Source organism: Podarcis melisellensis (assembly GCF_964234715.1).
Source record: "Podarcis melisellensis genome assembly, chromosome: 9".
Lineage (NCBI taxonomy): Eukaryota > Metazoa > Chordata > Lepidosauria > Squamata > Lacertidae > Podarcis > Podarcis melisellensis.
In genome coordinates, this window is record NC_138541.1 from 76,016 (window position 1) to 93,977 (window position 17,962).

The 17,962-nt window shown below is 59.1% G+C and overlaps 1 protein-coding gene across 1 annotated transcript; it reads right to left on the bottom strand.

Annotated features, from left to right (window-relative positions):
* Positions 1-1,536: 1,536 nt before the first annotated feature.
* Positions 1,537-17,875, bottom strand: SEMA4F (ssemaphorin 4F). Its single transcript, XM_081926323.1, has 14 exons — positions 17,719-17,875; positions 7,614-7,765; positions 7,225-7,284; positions 6,922-7,020; positions 6,588-6,681; positions 6,101-6,220; positions 5,838-5,980; positions 5,404-5,579; positions 4,555-4,696; positions 4,226-4,448; positions 4,022-4,134; positions 3,330-3,487; positions 2,799-2,863; positions 1,537-2,522 (listed from the first exon to the last, which is right to left on the bottom strand). The coding sequence occupies exons 1-14, from the start codon at positions 17,858-17,860 to the stop codon at positions 1,870-1,872; spliced, it is 2,340 nt and encodes a 779-aa protein (XP_081782449.1). The 5' UTR covers positions 17,861-17,875; the 3' UTR covers positions 1,537-1,869.
* Positions 17,876-17,962: the final 87 nt, after the last annotated feature.

Here is a 17,962-nt window from a genome sequence, read left to right on the forward strand (position 1 = left end):
GGGAGGGGGCGCCTCACCGAAGTACAAGGCTGGAAGGGGACCCGGAGGACATGTAGCCCAACCCCCGGCAGGGTGCGGTTGGTCGGCGGCTTTTCCGCTTGCGTTCTCCGCCCCGCGGAAGGAGCAGAGGCAGCGAGCAGAGCTCAGCGCCTCCCGCGTGACTTGGGAGAAAAGTCCCCCCACTGTTCCGGGAGGGAGGATGCGAGCCCAGCTGGGAGGGGCTGTTCTTTGGGGCAAAGGGCTGCAGTCTTTCCCCTAAGGACAACCAGGCCGGAGTCGCACCCTTGGTACACAAAAGACACCAATCCACTTCGAAGCCGGAAGCTGGCTTGATTGTGTAACAGGCGGGGTCAGGAGAATCATCGCTGCATAAAAATTCAGGCACCTTCTGCAGAGATGGTGCTGTCCTCTGGCAGGGCTTCTCCAGATTGGCCTACATGACCCTTGGGGGTCCCCTTCCGACTGCGCACAGAAGGGCAACCAAGATGATCAAGGCTCTGGAAACAGTCTTAGAAGGAGTTTAGGGGGTGGGACTAGATGATCCTTTGGATCCCTTCCAATTATGCCAACCAGGTAGCTCTGGTGAATTTCAAACAATTGGGCACAAATGCACTTCAGAGCAGGTGAAGAAACATGCCTTGGAGACAGACACAAAGGCTCTCTGAAAGGCTGCAGAGCAGGCAGTTAAGGGGGTGCTGTGGCAGGGCCAGGCAGGAGGGTTCACAGCCTAGGCTCCCCGATGCAACTTGGCTTGTTTGGGATTGTGGCCAGGCCAGCAGGGGGAGGGGTACTTCTAGCACAGGCCACCCCCACCCCCACTGGCCAGGCCACCCCTCCTCCTGCTAGTTGGAACTAAAAACATAAGCAGGGCCTGCTGGGTCAGACCACTGGCCCACCTGGAGCAGCATCCTGTTCTCACAGCTGCCAAGCAGCAGCCTGTGGGAAACCAGCAAGCAGGATTCGAGCACAAGAGAGACTGGGCTCCTAAGTTTCATCCCTTTTAATAAGTCACAAAACCAAGAAATTAAAACAACCAAAATACAACAGTAGGAGAGCACAACACCCGTTTCACAGAAAGATGGTCCCTGGTGCAGCTTCTTAGGAAGCAAAAACCCTGTGGGACATCAAGGGGGGGGGAGGCAGAGATCCAGGATATGAGATCAAAGGGGGTACACATTTGGCCACATTCAAAAGGTGGGGAACCACAGAGTCCCTCCGAGACTGAGCAGGAGGGAGGTATTCCAAAAGGTCCTTTGCTCCCACACGGAGCATCCTTCACATTTATCAGTCCGAATCTGCTAGGAAGGGGGGCAGTCTGCTTGCCTTCTTCTGTCCAAAGAGCAGCTGCAGGGATTGAAATGGAGGTGGGTGGTGAGGGGAACAGGTCACCCCCCAGTAAACATTCCAGGTGCTGCCGCTGCAGCTGGCAAGGGGGCTCCATGTGCCAAGGCACCGCCCCTCACTGGGCACTTTGGCATGTCCTTCACAGCAGGTCCCAGGGCCAGGCGCTCACGGCCCCCTCGGGCAACATGGCTGAGCCTCTGCAAAGAGGGCGGCAGGCAGGCAAACCAAACTTTCCAGTACACATCACACAGGCACAGTCAGGGGCTTCTCCAGGCCCTGGAAACCAGCCCTGCGGCCTCTCTCACAGCCCCCTGCTTCTCCCTGGCCACCAGAAAGCCAGGGGGACCCTCTGGTCCCCCAACATGGGAAGGAGTTGCTCAGCCTGGCCTTCTGCCAGGAGCAGCAGCAGCCCAGCTGGCCCCCAAACAAACTTGCCCTGGCCCCAGAGAGATCTCAGCAGCCTGGCTGCAGTGGGGCAGCCACTTCCAGAGAGCCATCCGGCAAGAGTGAGCTGGACGCCCCCTTCTAGATGGAGGTTTCGTCACACTTGGCCAGGGGGACCCCTGCCAGGTAGATGCGGGCCTGCTCCGTGTCCAGCTCGTTGATGTAGAGGTGGGGGTAGCCATTGAGGCTGCCGTTCTTCTTGCTGTTGGCCAGCGGGTGGCGCTCATCCTCGGGGGAGCTGGGCGTCTGGGGCTCGTGGCTGCAGCTGGTGGTGGTCGACTCGTGGCTGCAGCTGGTGGTGGTCGACTGCATCAGGTCCAGCCCGTTCCGCTCGCGGCAGATCAGCTCCCGTTGGAGGCGCTCCCTCCGCCGCCGCTCGTGCACGAGGAGGCAGCCGCTGCTCACCAGGACACCCAGCACAAAGCAGAGCACCCCCACCAGGACGCTGTAGCTGCGCTCCTCTGAGCGAGGGGCACTGCTGGCCCCCCGCCCGCCAAGCACCAGGCTGTAGGCAGCCACCACCCCGCCCACCCCTCGCTCTGTGCAGCGGCAGGTGTACTCGCCCAGCGTGGCTGCGGCAGCCGTGAACTCCAGCCCATCCCTGCGCAGGACATAGGCGGAGGTGTCTTGGGAAGGCCTCTGCCACTCGCAGCTGGACCAGGCAGACTGTGGGGCGCAAGGCAGGACCACGCGGGCAGACAGGGGGGCCAGGATTTCGACCACCGAGGCAGCCTCTGTCGGGGAAAAGGCAGGCAAGGGAGTCAGAGGGCAGCAGGAACTGGGGAGGGGGTGGAAGCACCAGGACAGCCCATGAGCAGAGGCTGAGGTGCCCATCCCCCCAAATCTTCATACTGTGGCAGCTGATGCCCAGGCGTCACCCCACCAAAACCTCCTTCCCCGCTTCACAATTCCCCCTCTAGCCCCCCACAGGTCATCTCTCCCGCCCCACAGCTGACTGTCAGAGGGAGCTCCCTGGGCACTTCCTCTCTGCAGGAGAAGGTCGGACGCACCTGCAAGGCCTTCCTCCGTGGGGCACAGCACCAGCACCTTGGTTGCCGTCATATCCTGGACCAGGCTGAGGAGAGGGAAAGGGGGCAGTTGCTGAGCAAAGCAGCTGGGCAAAGAGGCAGCCTTCCGAGAGGCCCAGCACCCAACGAGCCTCCTGCTTTGAGAGAAGGCTCTGCTTGCTGCCCGCTGGCCGTGCACAGTGATGTCCTTTTAAAATGTGGTTTGGGAGGGGCTATTGGGTTGGTTTTATTTTTATTAGGTATTTTGTGGTTTTATATCTTGATTTTATTTTATGAATCGCCTTGAGACCCCCAATATAGGGCAGTATATAAGTTCAATAATTAATAGTAATAATGTCCGTGGTGACCTCCCCAACCCCAACACTGGCTGGCAGCAGAGTCTATCCCTCCAGGCTCCCCCAACTCCAAGCAGAGGTGCTCCTGAAGCTGCACCTAGAATGGCCTGCCGGCTGCATTGTGGCCCTGGCAGCTCTGCTTTCGCAGCTGGGCCCCCAAGCCCCCACCCTCACTCACCCAGCCTGCCCGTGGTGGTCCCTGCAGGCCCCCTGCTCCCTGCTCCAAGCACAGGCTGGGTCTCTGGCCAGGACACACTGCTGGCATGTCCTGTACGTGGCACAGGTGGAGGTGCTGATCTGGGTCACTTCGCTGTCGGAAGCCACAAAGAGCCAGTTGCTCATTGGGAGATTGGGGGGGTGTCCCAGGGAGGGAGTCTGCAAAGATGCATGTGAGGAAAAGGTCCCTCAGGTGCGCAGCATCTCCCACATGGGGCCAGCTGTGGCCATTGGGGGGCAAATGCGGAGCAGCCGCCACCGCCCAAGTGCTGCACTGGCCATTCTGCAGAGACAGAGAAGCAGAGTTGGGAGGATCAGGAACTGTTCCCTTTCCAAGAAGGAAGGAGGGGAAGCTTTCCCTATTCACTCAACAGGCCGCCATCCTGGCTGTTTGGGGAATGGTCCTTCCATGGCAGTTCACAGCCCCCCCCAAAAAAAAGCTGCTTTGGCAACCAGTGAGCTCTCAGTTCAGCTTTCCACTGTCTGGAAGGGGTCACGAAGGGCTGGACCCTGAAGAGGAGCCAGGCTCCCCCCTTCCTCCAAAAGGAGGGCAAGGAAGGCCAAGTCCAGCCCTTTTGGATGGGGGTCCCAGGGCCAGAGAGAGAAGATCCCCCTTGAGCCTTCTGAGCCAGGCCAGACCCACCAGCCACTCACCTGGTGGAGCTGCAGGTTGTGGATGGGCTGAGGCTCAGCAAACAGCTCCAGGTCCTCTATCACCAGGGAGGTTTCTTGGCTGGTCCTGACCACCTTGTGCAGGTGTCCGTCCTCTGGGGGAGCAGAAGGGCAGTTCAGCCTGGCCCCCTCTAATACCTGCCTCCCCACTTGTCATGCCTACCTGCTGCCCAGCCACCTCCTTACCTGTTCCCAGGTACAGGACATCATACTCTTGCCCAGAGAGCGCCCTGACCCGGTGGGCAGCCAGCCGGCAGTACTGGGTGTTCAGCTGGACCAGCAGTGGAGAGCCCTGCTGCGGGTGGACAGGCTCGTCCATGAGAGGATGGTCACGAACAAAGGTCAGGACTCGGTCTGGGAGGGCCAGCGTGGACCCGATCCCCTCCAGCTTCAGGCTCTTGGTGACACACTGAGGGGAAGAGAGGATGGGGGCTCAGGATCGGGGGGCTTTGCTCAAGCCCAGGGGACCCAGGCCACCCAGCACCCAATGCAGCACCCCCCTGGGCCTCACTCACTGCCCCCGGCCGTGGGTCAGGAACATCGTCCTGCATGACACTTGTCCACTTGTCGCAGTCGCGCCGGAACTCCTTGAAGCGTCCAGCCATGGCCCTCTGGATATCCTGCAGGCTGTAGGCGCAAATGGCACTCCCCTCCTTCCTGAAAGGCACCAGCAAGGCAGCCTCACTCAGGGGGGCGGGGGGAGTGGAGCCCTGCTCTGCCAGCTGAGACAGCGCCCCCCAGCAAAGCAGCCTCCCCCTGCCAGGCCAGCCATTCTGCCACTGGGCTCCCCCAATGAAACTGGCTGGGAAGGAATCCAGGAAAGTCGAGAGCAAAGTCCTCCATTATGCAACCCAGAAAGGATTCGTGGAGACTGACCCCAACCACCAAGCAGGGATGGCTTGGAAAGGAGCAAGGAAAGAAGCTGGTTGCCAGTTGTGTGTCACAGCCGGTGAGTGGAGCCCCCATTTCCAAGGGCAGTCTACCTCTGAAACGTCTTTGCTAAGCAACAAGCACAGGAAAGAGGCAGCTGGCATTCAGGTCCAGCTTTGGGGCTTCCCCTCTGGTCTGATCCAGCAGCCAAGCCTTGCAAAGGTGTCCTGCCACTCCTTCCTCAAACAGACCAAGCCAAGTCCTGCTCCTCCCTCTTCAGTGCTGGCTGCCTCTGCCAAGGCTGGCTGGCAGGACAAAGTGTCCCAGCAAGAGAGAAGCAAGAGCCCATGTTGATGTTGCCACCTCACCCCCCACAGAGCACCCACATCTGGGCAGAGAAAAGCCTGCCTGGTGGAGCAGCCCAGAGGGAGGCACCTTCCCTCCTACCCTGCCCGCCCCAAAGGTGGCCTTGCCATGGGTTTCGCCTCCCTCACCTGTGAGCTGCAAAGACCCCATAGAAAACAGTGGCGTTCCAGTTGTCTGACGACAAAGTGACCACGTCCTTCAGGATGCCAAAGACGGTGCCGCTCTGAGGGTCTGAGCAGACCAGCTGCGTCTTGAGGAAGGTTGTCCACCTCTTCTGCAGCGTCTTCTGGCCTCCCAGGTCTCCCTGCAGACAAGTGGGCAGAGATGGAGGGGGCAATGCAGGCACAGCAAGGAGCCCCCACCCCAGCAGACATTTTGGGTTGGGGGAGATGGTGCAGGGGGACTGAGCCAAGGTGGTTGGGGCAAAGAGTGGCAGGCCGGCTGAAGCAGGAAGTGGATCACAGGCCCATAAGGAGAACATGGGGCTTCCAGGGAAGAGGGAGAACCAGCTGGGCACCAGGCCTCAGCCCCAGAGCCCTCCGCCCCCCATCAGGGCACTGACCTTGCAGACTCTGGCCACGCGCGCAACCTTGACTTTCTCGTAGAAGTCGTACTCGCGCGCAGTCTCCGTGAAGAAGAAGTAGATCTTGTCATCTTCGCCGTTCTCACTCTCCCGCACAAAAGCCGAGGCCACAAATTCGGGATCTGGGCAGCGGAAGAAACAAGCAAAGCTCCATGCAAGGATTTCTCCAGCCCCCCCGCCAGGCCCTGATCCCAAGACACCACCCTGCCCAACCACAGCAGCCCCTGCCTTCGCCAGCTCACCATTCAGCCAGGCCACAGAGTTTTCTGTTCGGATGAACTCTGTCGGGTTCCCTGTGGCTCTGGAGATGATGGGCTCCGTGGCCAAGAAGTTGTTGACTGTGGCTGCGTACAGGACGCCATCTAGGGGGCAAAGAGGCATAGCAGGAAAGGGCAGGACATGGGGGGCGGGAAGGGCCACCTCAAGGCTTCATAGATGGGGGTGCAAGTGGCCGCACCCCAGCAGAGCGGCCAGGCTGAAGACAAAAGGGGAGGAGCCAAGAGGGGCAAACACCAGGGCAGCTACATCCATGGCAAGGAGGAGCCAGAAGGGCAACAGGACGAGGGCAGGGAAGGATCTGGGCCCCACCCCACAAAAGAAGCAGGAACAAGGGGCTTGGCACTCCCCAGCCACCCACGAAGGCCCCTGCGGTGGCCCCTGGCTTGTGGGTGCTGCACTGTTCTGCCAGACCCTCACAAGCCCCCCCTTGATGCGCCCCTCCCCCCATACCTGCCATGATGGCTGCAGACGGCTGCAGGGGCTCAAAGGGGCACCTCCCCCGCCCGCTCTCCTGCCGCTCCACAGTGCGGAAGTCGCTCACTTTCTGCAAGAGAGGAAGGACCCCCCGCCATGTCTGCACGTGAATGGCATGGAAGGGGGTGTGGGGCCCCTACCCTCTGAAACCCTCCAGCAGGTACCAAGGGGTTTTGCGGAGTTGCCCTTCCCCAAGGCTGAAAGACATCTGTCCCAGTCAGGGTGGAAGCAGTACAGACCCCCCCCCCCAAGTTGAAGGGTAGCGCTTGCAAGACACACACACACACGGCTGAGCCAGGCAGCCACTCACAATGTAGCCACATTGGGGGCTGAAGGAGAAGGTCCCACAGACAAAGAGGTGCGTCTGGTTGGCAAACTCCAGGATGCGAATGAAGTTGTGGCATTCGGCCTGAGAGGCGAGAGGGAAGCAGCCGTCAGCCGGGTGCGAGAGGGAGAGGCCAGCAACCCCCCACCCTCCTGGCTTTGAGGGGAGCCTTTTGCTCTGTGGGGCTCCAGGATATGGGCAGCTCCACAGCAACACTCAGAGCCCTCGGGAAGATGAGGAGGAAGAGGCCAAGGGTCCCCCCCCCCACAAGCCCCCAGCAGCACTTACCTCTTTTTTCCCTTTCAAGGTGCAAGAGATCTGGAGATTCTCAGGCACATTCCAGGCTATCTGGAAAAGAAAAGCCCCAAGGCTTGCCAGTGGCCATCTTCCCCCCCCCCCAGGGGAGTGGGGCAAAGAGGAGCCTTCCTGCCCCATGCGGTGGGGCTTGTGATCCCCACCCAAACAAGGGGGAGGCAGGCAGGGCCACCATCTGATGCTCTGGCCCAGCAGAGAGGCACCTTGGCCAGGATGGCAGAAACACCTCCCCCCACCAAAAAACCCCACCGCCTCCCCCCCCAATTGCTCCCTGCTCAAGCGACAGAGGTAAAAGCAGGGCAGGGGCCACAGGGCTCAGGCCCCCCAACCATCCCTGGGGACTCGGCTGCCACCCAGCTCACCTTCTTGGCCCCCTGACTGATGGTGCCCACAGGCAGAGCGAGGAGGGTGTCCTTGGCTCCCACGTAGAGCGTGTGGAATCGGGGATCCACCCGGAAGGTGCTGTAGTTGGAAATGGCCTCGTGAGAGAATCGCTGCACCAGACCCTCCACCTCTGCAAAGAGAGCACCCGCGGGTGACTGGCTGGCACACAGCACCCAGGGCGTATGCCAGGCATGGGGGCAGCAATTCAAAGGTGGGGAGCAGCCAAAGACATGCAAGCCCCCAGCCAGTGCCAGGAGGGGCCAGCTCTGCCCCCTCCCCACAGTGCACTGAAAGACGCAGCATAGGAGAAGGGGTCGGGGGGGGGCAGGAGTGCCCCCTTTAGCCCTGGGGAGGCATTGCCCCAGAGCCTCCATCCCCACAGGGCTTATGTGCAGCCCTGGGCAGAGAGGGGACTGGGCACGTCCAGACAGGAAGGCCACCCTCCCTCCCATGTTACTGGGTGTTACTGGGTTATTGTTCCTATTTTGACTTTTTATATTGTGATATTTTCTGTGAACTGTCCAGAGACATCCAGCTATAGGGAGGTATAAAAATTCAGTAAAAATAAAATAAAATAAATGGTGGCAGCAAGCATCACCTCCAGCCTTCGCCCTCCAAGGAGTGGGGCCACAGCCTGTGCCAGCTGCACCCACCCAATGCTGTCCAGAGCTGCCCGGGCACAGGGGCAGTTGCCACGCTCAGCACCCAGTCCTGGACCACTTGCAGGGTTGCCTGAGTGGCTCATCCGCAGCCTCTTAGGCCAAGGGAGGACCCAGCAGATGACAGTCCTCTGGCCACGCTGCTCTCACCCGGAGAAGGGCTGCAGGCTCCCCTCATCTCCTGCTGTGGGGCCTGGCTCTCACCGACTGGCTGGATGTGGGGCACCACAAGTTCCTGCTTGCTGTGGGGTGGGGGTCCCTGGGGTGGGGAGCGAGAGAGGGGCCTCATGGGAAGGGCTGGGCTTTTGCTGCAGAATCAGCCACTTTCAACAGGATGTGCTTTAATTGCTGCTTTCCTTTCCTTTTTCGCATAGCAGCTGGTGGGGTCCCTATTTTGCTATAAAAGGCAAAGAGAAAGGCCCAACAAAGAGAAGGCTGTTGGGGGGCAGTTATCAGGACATTTCTCAGCCCCCCTCAAGGACCAGGAAGAAAAGGGGCAGCGCTGCCAGCAGGAAGCTTCCAAGAAAGATTATTAGGCTGACCTTTGGCAGCCACCGACTTCTCAGCAAACATCCCAGGAGGCTCTTGGCAGGGGAAGGGCGTTGCAGGAAGGGCCAACAGAAAGGGGCAGCAGCACAGAGACTGTCTGCCAGTCGCCTTCAGGGACTGCCACCCAGGTGGGCAGCTGGTGGCACTTGCAGAGGAGACCTGAACCTCCCAACCCTCAGCTTCACCGGATGCCCAGAACTCCCAGGGTTAAGAGAAAGAGAGGAAAACGTTGTTCTGCCCATGTTCTCCCAGCCAGGCCTGGCTCTATGCACTTCTTCCATGCCCCACTTCCCTTGCCTTTTCCCTAAACAAAAAAGTCCTTTCCTCACAGGAGAGTCAACCCCCCCTCCCCCGCGCAGCTCTGCAATACTTCTGAGGGGAGGCAAGCAGACCTTCCTTCAATTTCCTTGCACCCCAAAGGCCACTGCTCCCCTCCCTTCCCGTTTGTGTGCATGCAGAAGTGATGCAGACAAGACCTGTCCCTGCCCATCTGACAAGGTCCAGTGCTGCTGCAGCCAGTGAACTGGTGGGAATGCGGTGGCCTGCCCCCCACCCACCCCAGGCACTCCTTTCGTGGGCCCACTCCAGAGGATCTAAGGTAAAGGACCCCTGGATGGTTAAGTCCAGTCAAAGGCGACTCTGGGGTTGCAGCGCTCATCTCACTTTCAGGCCGAGGGAGCTGGTGTTTGTCCACAGACAGCTTTCCGGGTCATGTGGCCAGCAGGACTAAGCCGCTTCCGGCACAACAGGACCCGTGACAGAAACCAGAGCGCACAGAAAAGCCGTTTACCTTCCTGCTGCAGCTATACCGATTTATCTACCAGCCCTGGTATGCTTTCAAACTGCTTCCTTGTCAGCGCACAGAGGCTCAAGGCTGAGGGCGGGTGGGGCAGCCTGTGAGGGGGCTGGCGCCCCAGGGCCGGGCCTGGCAGGCATTGTCTGAGCACAAGCACGCAGAGAGCCACAAACAATCACATCTTTTGAGAGCAGAAATCTGAAGGAGCAGCCAGAGGCCAGAGCAGCGCTGCAGAAAGTCTTCTGCACTAACCGCCTTGCTGAGAGTGGGGGAAGAGAGGCAGGGGCAGCTGCCACCATCGTCCCCGGCCAGGCCAGATGCTCCACGGTGACAGCAGGCCGTGGCCAGAGTGGCATGCAAGGTGGCCAGGCACAGCCAAGTCCCCCATGGCTGGGTCTGCAGGGAGTGGCGGTGGCTCTGTAGCCAGGCTAGGGCTCAGACAGCAAAGCCTTGGGCTGGGCCCACATTCTTCTGGCTCAGGGCTCAATGCCCCAGCCCAGGGCCCAGATAATCCCACGTGGCCATCCAAGGCAGGAAACCATCTTTCCACACCTTGTTTTGAGCCCACCCCCACAGCACAAGCCATGCTGCCCCACGGAAGGAGGGCCCTCTCCCAACCTGCCCCCACCTCCATCTGGGCTCTGCATGCCACGTCTGCCACCAGAATCTACCATGTGCCTTTTTACAGAAGCCATCGAAGTTGCCGAGAACCACAAGCAGGATGTGTGAACAAGAGACTTCTCTCCTCCCGTGGTTTCAAGAAACTGGCCTTCAGAGACATTACTGCCTCTGCCTCCTTCCTCTTCTCTATCTGAATCTTCCAACATTCAGTTTCATTGGATTCTGTCCCTGGTAGCTGAGGAGGAAGAGAGTCACCAGGGCTAGGAGCCTCCGAGAGCCCTCTCCTCCGCCATGAATTTGTCTAATCCTCTTTTAAAGCCATTCAAGCTGGTAGCCATCACTGCCTCCAGCCGCCCTTTACAAAAGGCCTGAGATGGTGAAGTCCAGCCATTGCTGGAGTTTGAAGTCAACAGAAACAGATGGAGAAAACTAACAAAAGGAATTTCAACAGAGATTAAATGTAAATTTCTGCACTTAAGCAGGGAAGAATAAGCTGATGCACAAAAAACAGGATGGGTGTCATCTGGCTGATAGAATCAGAGAATTGGGAGGAACCTTAAAGGTCATCCAGTCATATGGAAAGGAACTCAGGGTTTCGGAGGAGACCTGTCCTAAAGGCCCCACTCGCTTTCGCTTAGCCTTGCCATCTCACCTAAAGGGCCGTGTCTAGGGCTGGACAAATGGGAAAGTGTCCAGAGGACGGCCGCAAGGATGGGGGGCTGAAGACAAAATCCTGTCGGTGGGAAGCTATGAGAGATGCTCCACCCAAAGAAGGGGCGACACAGCAGCCACATGCGGGCATTGGAAGCGCTGCCCCTTTGCAGGAGGATGGAGCAGATCTGCTTTCTGCTGCTGAGGGTTCAAATGACAAGGGAGAGAGTTTGGATTGAGACCCAACACTAGGAAGGGTGAGCCACTTGCAAAGGAGCAGATTCTGCCTGGGAACCACAAAGGGTGGAGGATTTAGAGCAGAGACTGGAGAGCCACCCGTCCGGGATGTGGACTCTCCCCCATCCCACCTCTGGAGGTTTTCAACCAGTGAGGGGGGGACATCTGCAAGGAGTGCTGTAGCTGCAAGGATCCTGCTCTGCTCTCTGCGCACATCTGTCATCACGGCCCTTAAAGCAGCAGCAACACAAGCGGGGCAAATGGAGGCAGTGGCCTTTGCCTGAGTCAGACCCCGTTGTCCATCAAGCTCAGCACTGCCCACACTGACTGGCAGCAGTTGGGGCTTGAACCTGGAAGCTTCCACACAGAAAGCAGGTTCTGAGCCAAGGCCCTTTGCAGGGGGGTCTGCCTTGCAAAGGGGCCCCCTCCCCACTGCAACCATATCATGGGCGGGGGGCTTCTGCTACTGATCCCCAGGTTGAGCCAGTGAGAGATCAGGGCCCAGGCAAGGCAGGCAGGTGAATGAAGAAGTGGAAAGAAGAATCAGTAGATATTGGGGGGCTTCACATTGAGGGAAGGAGGGTCCCTCAAAAGCTGTTCTGCTCTGCTTGGGGGCCGCCACCCCCCACAACAGAAGCAGAACCAAGGGGCCTGGCACCCCCAGCCAGTCTCAGAAGCACCTGAGGAGAGCTCCAGAGCTGGAAGGACCCAGAGCATGTGGGGCTCCCCTCTCCTTGGGTCCCCCCCCCATCCTGCCCCTTTCCCACAACACCCACAACTGCTTCTCAAAGCTCTTCAGCTCCAGGAAGGGCCATCTGAACAGCATGGGGGGTTGCATTGAGGGGGGGGGCTGAAGACTCACTGGAGACAAAGGGAGTTGCCCCCACCCAGGAAGGAATCAGTGTCAAGTCTGCCATTTCAGTAGCCTTCAAGTAACCACTGAGCCCCCCCCCCAAGCAAGAGCCTGTGTGGGAAGCACCAGAGTGTGGGAACTTGATCTCTGTGGGTGATGGCAGTTCCCGGCAGCAGATAAGGCGGCCGCTGGCTTTGCTCGGAGAAATCGCTGCCGCTAATTAAAGAGGAACCTCCGCGGCTGCAAGCAGTCAGGTGCCGCACAACGAGCAAAGCAGGGCTGGGGGCTCTGGCGGTCCCAGAGAGGCAGCCCCACAGCCCCAGGGGGGCCGTTTCACAGCAAAGGGCCCTTCCCCACTGCAGGGCTGCCCTGCTGATGCCAGAGGGAGAGATCCTGCGTCTGCTCGACAGGCAGGCCAATGGAGGGCATGCAGCCCCAGAGAGGAAGCAGGCCCCATTCCACTTTGCAGAGTAGGCCAGGCAGCTGGAGGGAGTGGGGCCAAGGGAAGCAGCTTCCCTGGAAGAAGTGCCAGCCCCACACCCCTCAAGACCACCCTCTGACCAAGGGAAATGGGGCCCAGGGGCTCATACATGCCACCCCCCTGTGCCAGGCACTCCCCAGTGCCAAGAGGGACTCCCCACCCATCTGCCGGTGGCTTGTTCCCGACACCTGGGCGGCCCCGTGAAGATGCCAGAGAACCAGCCTTCCCCTGGGGCCTCTTGCCGGCTGGGCTCCTCCCTTCTCGGGGATTGGCAGCCGCCACTTAAACTAGCCCCAGGCCACAGTCAGATGCACAGGCCACATCATGCCGCCTAGGCAAGAACGTCCCTGCCCACCTGGCCAAGGAGCATCACCCGCCTGGCCACTGTGGAGGAAGGCGGAGGATCTGCCCCCATCTGCAGGCCTGGGGAGCTACACAGAAGGGCACACCCCAAAGCCATGGGAAAGGAGCACCCAGAGACCCTGTAGCCCAGGACAAGACCATTGGCGGCTGCCAGGAGGGTCGGTTGAGACATCTGCCTGGGCCCTGCAGGGCTGCTGCTGCCTGCCCATGCTGAGCTACAGGGACCCCACTGGCTAAGACTTGGCTTAAGGCAGCATTCCTACACTGAAAGGTTTTGCCTCCCTGCTAAAATCTATTGATGTACAGAATTCAGTCCGTTTTGGCTCCTTATTCTGCAGGTATTTGCGGTTCCCTGTGCAGCACTGTTCAGTGGCTTGCCTAAACCCACAGCCCTGGAAACCTGGCACAGGCCCCCAGCCATCACAACACGCTGCCAGGCAGTGACCAGGAGAAGAGCCCTTGCTACAGTGCTCCTGCCCAGACAATGGGGCCCCTCCCTGCAGAGGCTCCTGCTGCCCCACATCTCCTCAGCACCCCAGAGGAGGAACTCTGGAGGTGGTCAGTTCAGGCAGGGTAAGGGAGCCATCCTGCCCCAGCCCAGGCCCCTTTCGGGGGAGCAGCCCCAGGGGAGGGCCCAGCTGGGCACCCCAGAGATCCCGGCCTCCGCCCTCTTGCAGCAGAATCCCGGCACTCAGCCCTGCCCTTTCCCGGCAAGCTACTGAGCACCCAGCTGGATGTGGCCCCACATTCCACGGGGGTTGAGCTGCAGGGCGGCCCCTTCACAGCCCCCAGACAAACGCCCCAGTGTGCTCCAGGGGCAGGAGGCCAAGGCTAAGGGCCTCAGGCACAACACAGAGACAAGGCAGGCCGTGTGTGACCAGAGGCCGGGGGGGGCAGGCCAGGCTCCCCAGTCGGGTGGGAAGCGGCCGAGTCCCTCCCTGAAGAGAAGCAAGGCCTCACCCCTGCCAGGCATGCAGCCTATCCCCACTGCCCACAAAGCCCGGCCAGGCTTGTTCCCTTTCGGAGGACACTGGGCACCTGGGCTCAGCTCTCCCACCAGACCTGGCTTCGGGAGGAGGGCAGCCCTGATCCAGGCAAGCCCTTGCCAAGGGAGCAGGCCCTCAGGCTGCTTGGCCTGGATGCTGGCTGGCTGCAGATGTGAGGATGCCAGTCTACATGCAGGGAGTCAAGCGTAGGGCCTGCACAGTTGGGGGCCCTAAAGACATTTAGTCCTGGGGACCCAAACGCCCAGGGTGATCTTGAGATGGAGAATGAAGTCAGAGAGGCCTCCCAAGGAGAAAGTGCTGCAGCCATGGGCAATTTCAGTTAGACCAGCACTGCCTGCGAATAGCTGGCCAAGGAAGCAACCAGAGACAGGGCGATCTTGGGCTTAATCCAAAGTGGTTCCCAGCACTTGGTGTGAAATGTTAGGTGTTGTTGAATGGACTGAGAACAGTGAAGCAAGTGCTCTCCCATTTGAGATAAGCGTCAACAGGCACGTTTGACTTCAAAAGAGGGAACTTTCCCCAAATGAGGGGGCTGTTTAAAAGGGGGTGTAAAAAGGGCCATTCGCTCTGGAATGCCTGGGGGTGTTTCAAAGCCACAATAATGAAAGCTAATATCTCCATATATCTGCAGATCAAGGAAGGCCAAGAGGATGCCAGCATGGTGAATGAGCAGAGTCAGAGCAGCTTCCCTGAGAAATGAGGCAAAAAGGGAACACACACTTTGGCCCAAACCTCTGGCCCACCCGAGAGTTCTCAAAGAGCAAAAATGTGAAATGGCGGATCAACAATCAAAAAAATGTCCCTTGTCCCTCAGATCAGCCTCCATATCTGAGGACTGGAACATGACCAACACAGACCAGTTTTTAAAGAGATCCAGGAGGAGCCTGGAAATTACAAACCGCTTAACCGCTTAGCTTAAGTGGTGGAACATATTGTCAGAGACACAATGGCCAAGCAGATAGCAGAGCAGGCAGGACTGAAGCAGTGCAGGGCAGCTCCTGCCTCCCAGCTGTTCTTGGGGTTATCTGAAGAGTATCTGCAAGCCATGGACTGAACGGATCCAACAGACACCACACTTCAGATGTCAACTACCTGCCAAAGACTCCAGAGGAATAAGAGGAGAGGCCCCAGGGAGCCCAGGAACTGCTTAATAAGCAGGAAGCAGAGCGTGGGAATAAATTCTCCAAAAGGAGGGATGTAGAAAGTGGAGTCCCCCAAAGGTCCATATGGGACCAGCGCTTTTGAACATATTCATTGGGGACTCCCGGCAGGGGGTCGGGTGTGGGGCAAGTAAAGGGAAGAACTGGGAGCCTTAAAATGTGCTCCCTGTTGTTGGGGGAGGGGGGCTTGCGTTAGGCACTGCCATGGGAATGGGTCTTCCCTGGAGTCCCCAACTGGAGCTCTCCAGTATAGCAGGGCTTGAAGCAAGTGCTAAGCAGCTAGGCTAGGAAGTCTCCCTCTGCAGTGGGAGGAAGCTGGGAATCGCCCTCACGTCCTGCACGGGAACTTCCAGCCACCGGCTGGCTAGCCAAGCCCCCCAGTGGTCTGATTCAGCAGCAGTCAGGTCCTCCTGATGGTCTTATAAACCAAGCCAGAAGCAAGGGGGGGGCATTGGCCCATCGCACCTGCCTTGCCCTCTGGCAGAACAAGGGAGAGGGATTCTCCTCCGCTCTGTCTGTTCCCTGAGATACCAGGAGGTTAATGCACAGAGAGAAAAACAAGAACTGATCACATCAGCTGTGTTTGCTGCTTCATCTTATGTGAGTTGAAAATAAGTAACAGTCCTGAGCATTGGTATAAAGCTTTAGAGTGTGCTAAGCACTTCCTGTACATCATCACACTTAGCCATCACTGGGGTAAAGCGGGAAAGTCATGATGATGCCTGAGGCTACTTAGTCACTTCAGGCCAGAAGTGAGATTTGAACAAGAGACTTCCTTCTCCTGGGCCCCCTGCATTGCACTAAAGTGGGGAGGAATGCAAAGTTTCTAGATGCGCCCCCTGCCCTGGCTCATGTCTGGAATGCAGTGAGTAGGACTAAGGGCCTCCAGGAGCATAACTAAAAATGCAGGGCAACTCAAGCAACCACAACCTGCACAACGTCCTCAAGGAGGAAGCCAGAGCAGTTGCTGGGAAGGAACCAATTAGAGGACATAGCAGGACTTGCAAGGCGCAGAGGGGACCAAGCGTTCTTCATGCCAGCCCTGGGCAAACACAGCCAAAACAACCGGCGGCAGAATCAAGCCCAAGAGATGCAACACTTGCAGAACGCTTTGCTGCAGGATTTTATATGTTGCTGTGCATTTACAGCCTGCCCTTCACCATGCAGTCCAAGGGTGGATGACGGACAACACATGACAAGAAGCAAACTATGCAACACAGAAATGTTATAAGACCATAAACGAACTGAATCAAGAGGAGTCAGAAACAGCAACAACACTATGATGAGAGGAGGGATATTCTGATCTCATCCTTCACCCCAAAAGGCTCATTGTTACCTAACATGACATGAATACAGTAATAAGGGCAGGTGCTGCTGGGTGCCAGGAAGGGCATCCCACCATCTCAGGGGCCACCAGGAAGAAGACCCCCCTTTCTCATACACCCCCCAGTGGAGCTGCCAGCAAGGCCTCCCTGCAGACCCCAACATCTAGGTGGGTCTGGACAGCTGTTGCTGCTTCAGGTGTTTGGGGGCAAGTCAATGAGGGCTCTGCATGCCAACAGAAGCCACAGAAGATTTGAAAATAGACACACACTTATTACATTTGGAAAATCTTAATAAAAACATATTTAAAAAGCCACAGAAGCACTTTGACTCAGGCCCTCAAGCACCACAGCACCAACCAGTCCTGCTACAATATGTGTCTTCTGCATAGTCTTCAAGGGCAGCCCCACAAAGAGCACATTTCAGCTGCAAGTGGGTGGTGCAAGAGCATCTCCCTTCCCTAGCTGGTCCTGCACAGTATAGGATCAAGCTTGTCAATGCCTATTCCAGGAAGCAGGACCTGCGAGGAGCCCCTGCCTGCTTGGGGTTCCCAGAGGCCTTTGGGGCCTGAGGCTGCAGTTGCTGGCCATCCCCAGACAGAACACGGCTGTCATGGCAGGAGCCACCGAGAGTCTCATCCCCCATTAATTGGTCTTAATTCTCTTTTAAAGCCCCCCAAGGTGAGGATCATCGCTACAGCTTGTGCCAGTGAAGTGAGTTTGACCACATGCTGCTTGCTTGTAATTTGCTGTTTTCAATCCTGCATTCTGACTTGTCAAAGGGCTGGATTATTGTAACCCTCTCCTTAAAATTCTGCAACCATTCTTGCCATTAAATCCACCCTCTTGTCCAAGGCGGCCTCCTCGCCCTTTTCTGCTCGATTCGTTTGCCTCTCTCCCGCTGCTTGTTGCGCATTGCTGTTCCAGCAAAGCCTGGACGCTCAACCCGCCCCGTCCCACTCCTTCTATTCGGGGTCTGAGAGGCCGAGGGGTCGGGGCTTGGCCCAGGGAGGCGCTTCAAGATCTCGCAGGCTTGGCTGGCGGCCCGCAGCACCCCAGCCTCCGGCCCGCGAGGGACCCTTGCCCCTGGGGAGTCTTGCTCCGGGGCGGGCCATGCTGGCTTCCGAGCGGGCGCCACCTGCCCCGGGACCCGCTGCAGCCAGGGCCGCCCCCCTGCGAGCCTCGCCCTTCCGCGCAGCAGGGGACGGAGACAATAGCCCAGGCGCGGGCATCCCCCTCCCCTCCCCTCCCGGCGCGGCTGCGGCAAAGGCGCTCGGGCATCGCCGTGCCAGGCGGGCGGGGCGCCCCGAGACGCCGCTTCCCGCCGGAGCGCCTGGGCGTGCCGGGCGGGCGGGCGGGCGGCAATCCCGGGGGGGGGTCTTACCCGGGAAGAGGCGCGCGATGCGGGGCCGCGCGGCGGGCGGCGCCCCCGAGGACCCCGCCGGCGGCGGCAGGAGCAGCAGGAGGTGGCACGCGAGGAGCAGGCGGCGGAGGGGCGCGGGCGGAGGGCGCCGCGCCAGCCCCATCCCGGGCACAGCCAGGCCCACCCAGCCGTCGGGGCGCGCGCGCGCTCTCTCGCTCGCTCGCTCGCTCCCGGGTCCGGCGGCGGCGGCGGCGTGGCGTCGTCC

Excerpts from the sequence above, each read along its gene's own strand:
- SEMA4F (XM_081926323.1), bottom strand. The coding sequence starts at position 17,860 with ATGGGGCTGGCGCGGCGCCCTCCGCCCGCGCCCCTCCGCCGCCTGCTC. Across the intron at positions 6,221-6,587 it reads GTCTGCAGCCATCATGGCAG|ATGGCGTCCTGTACGCAGCC; the intron begins GTATGGGGGGAG and ends TTTGCCCCCTAG. Across the intron at positions 4,135-4,225 it reads TGTCCTGTACCTGGGAACAG|AGGACGGACACCTGCACAAG; the intron begins GTAAGGAGGTGG and ends CTGCTCCCCCAG.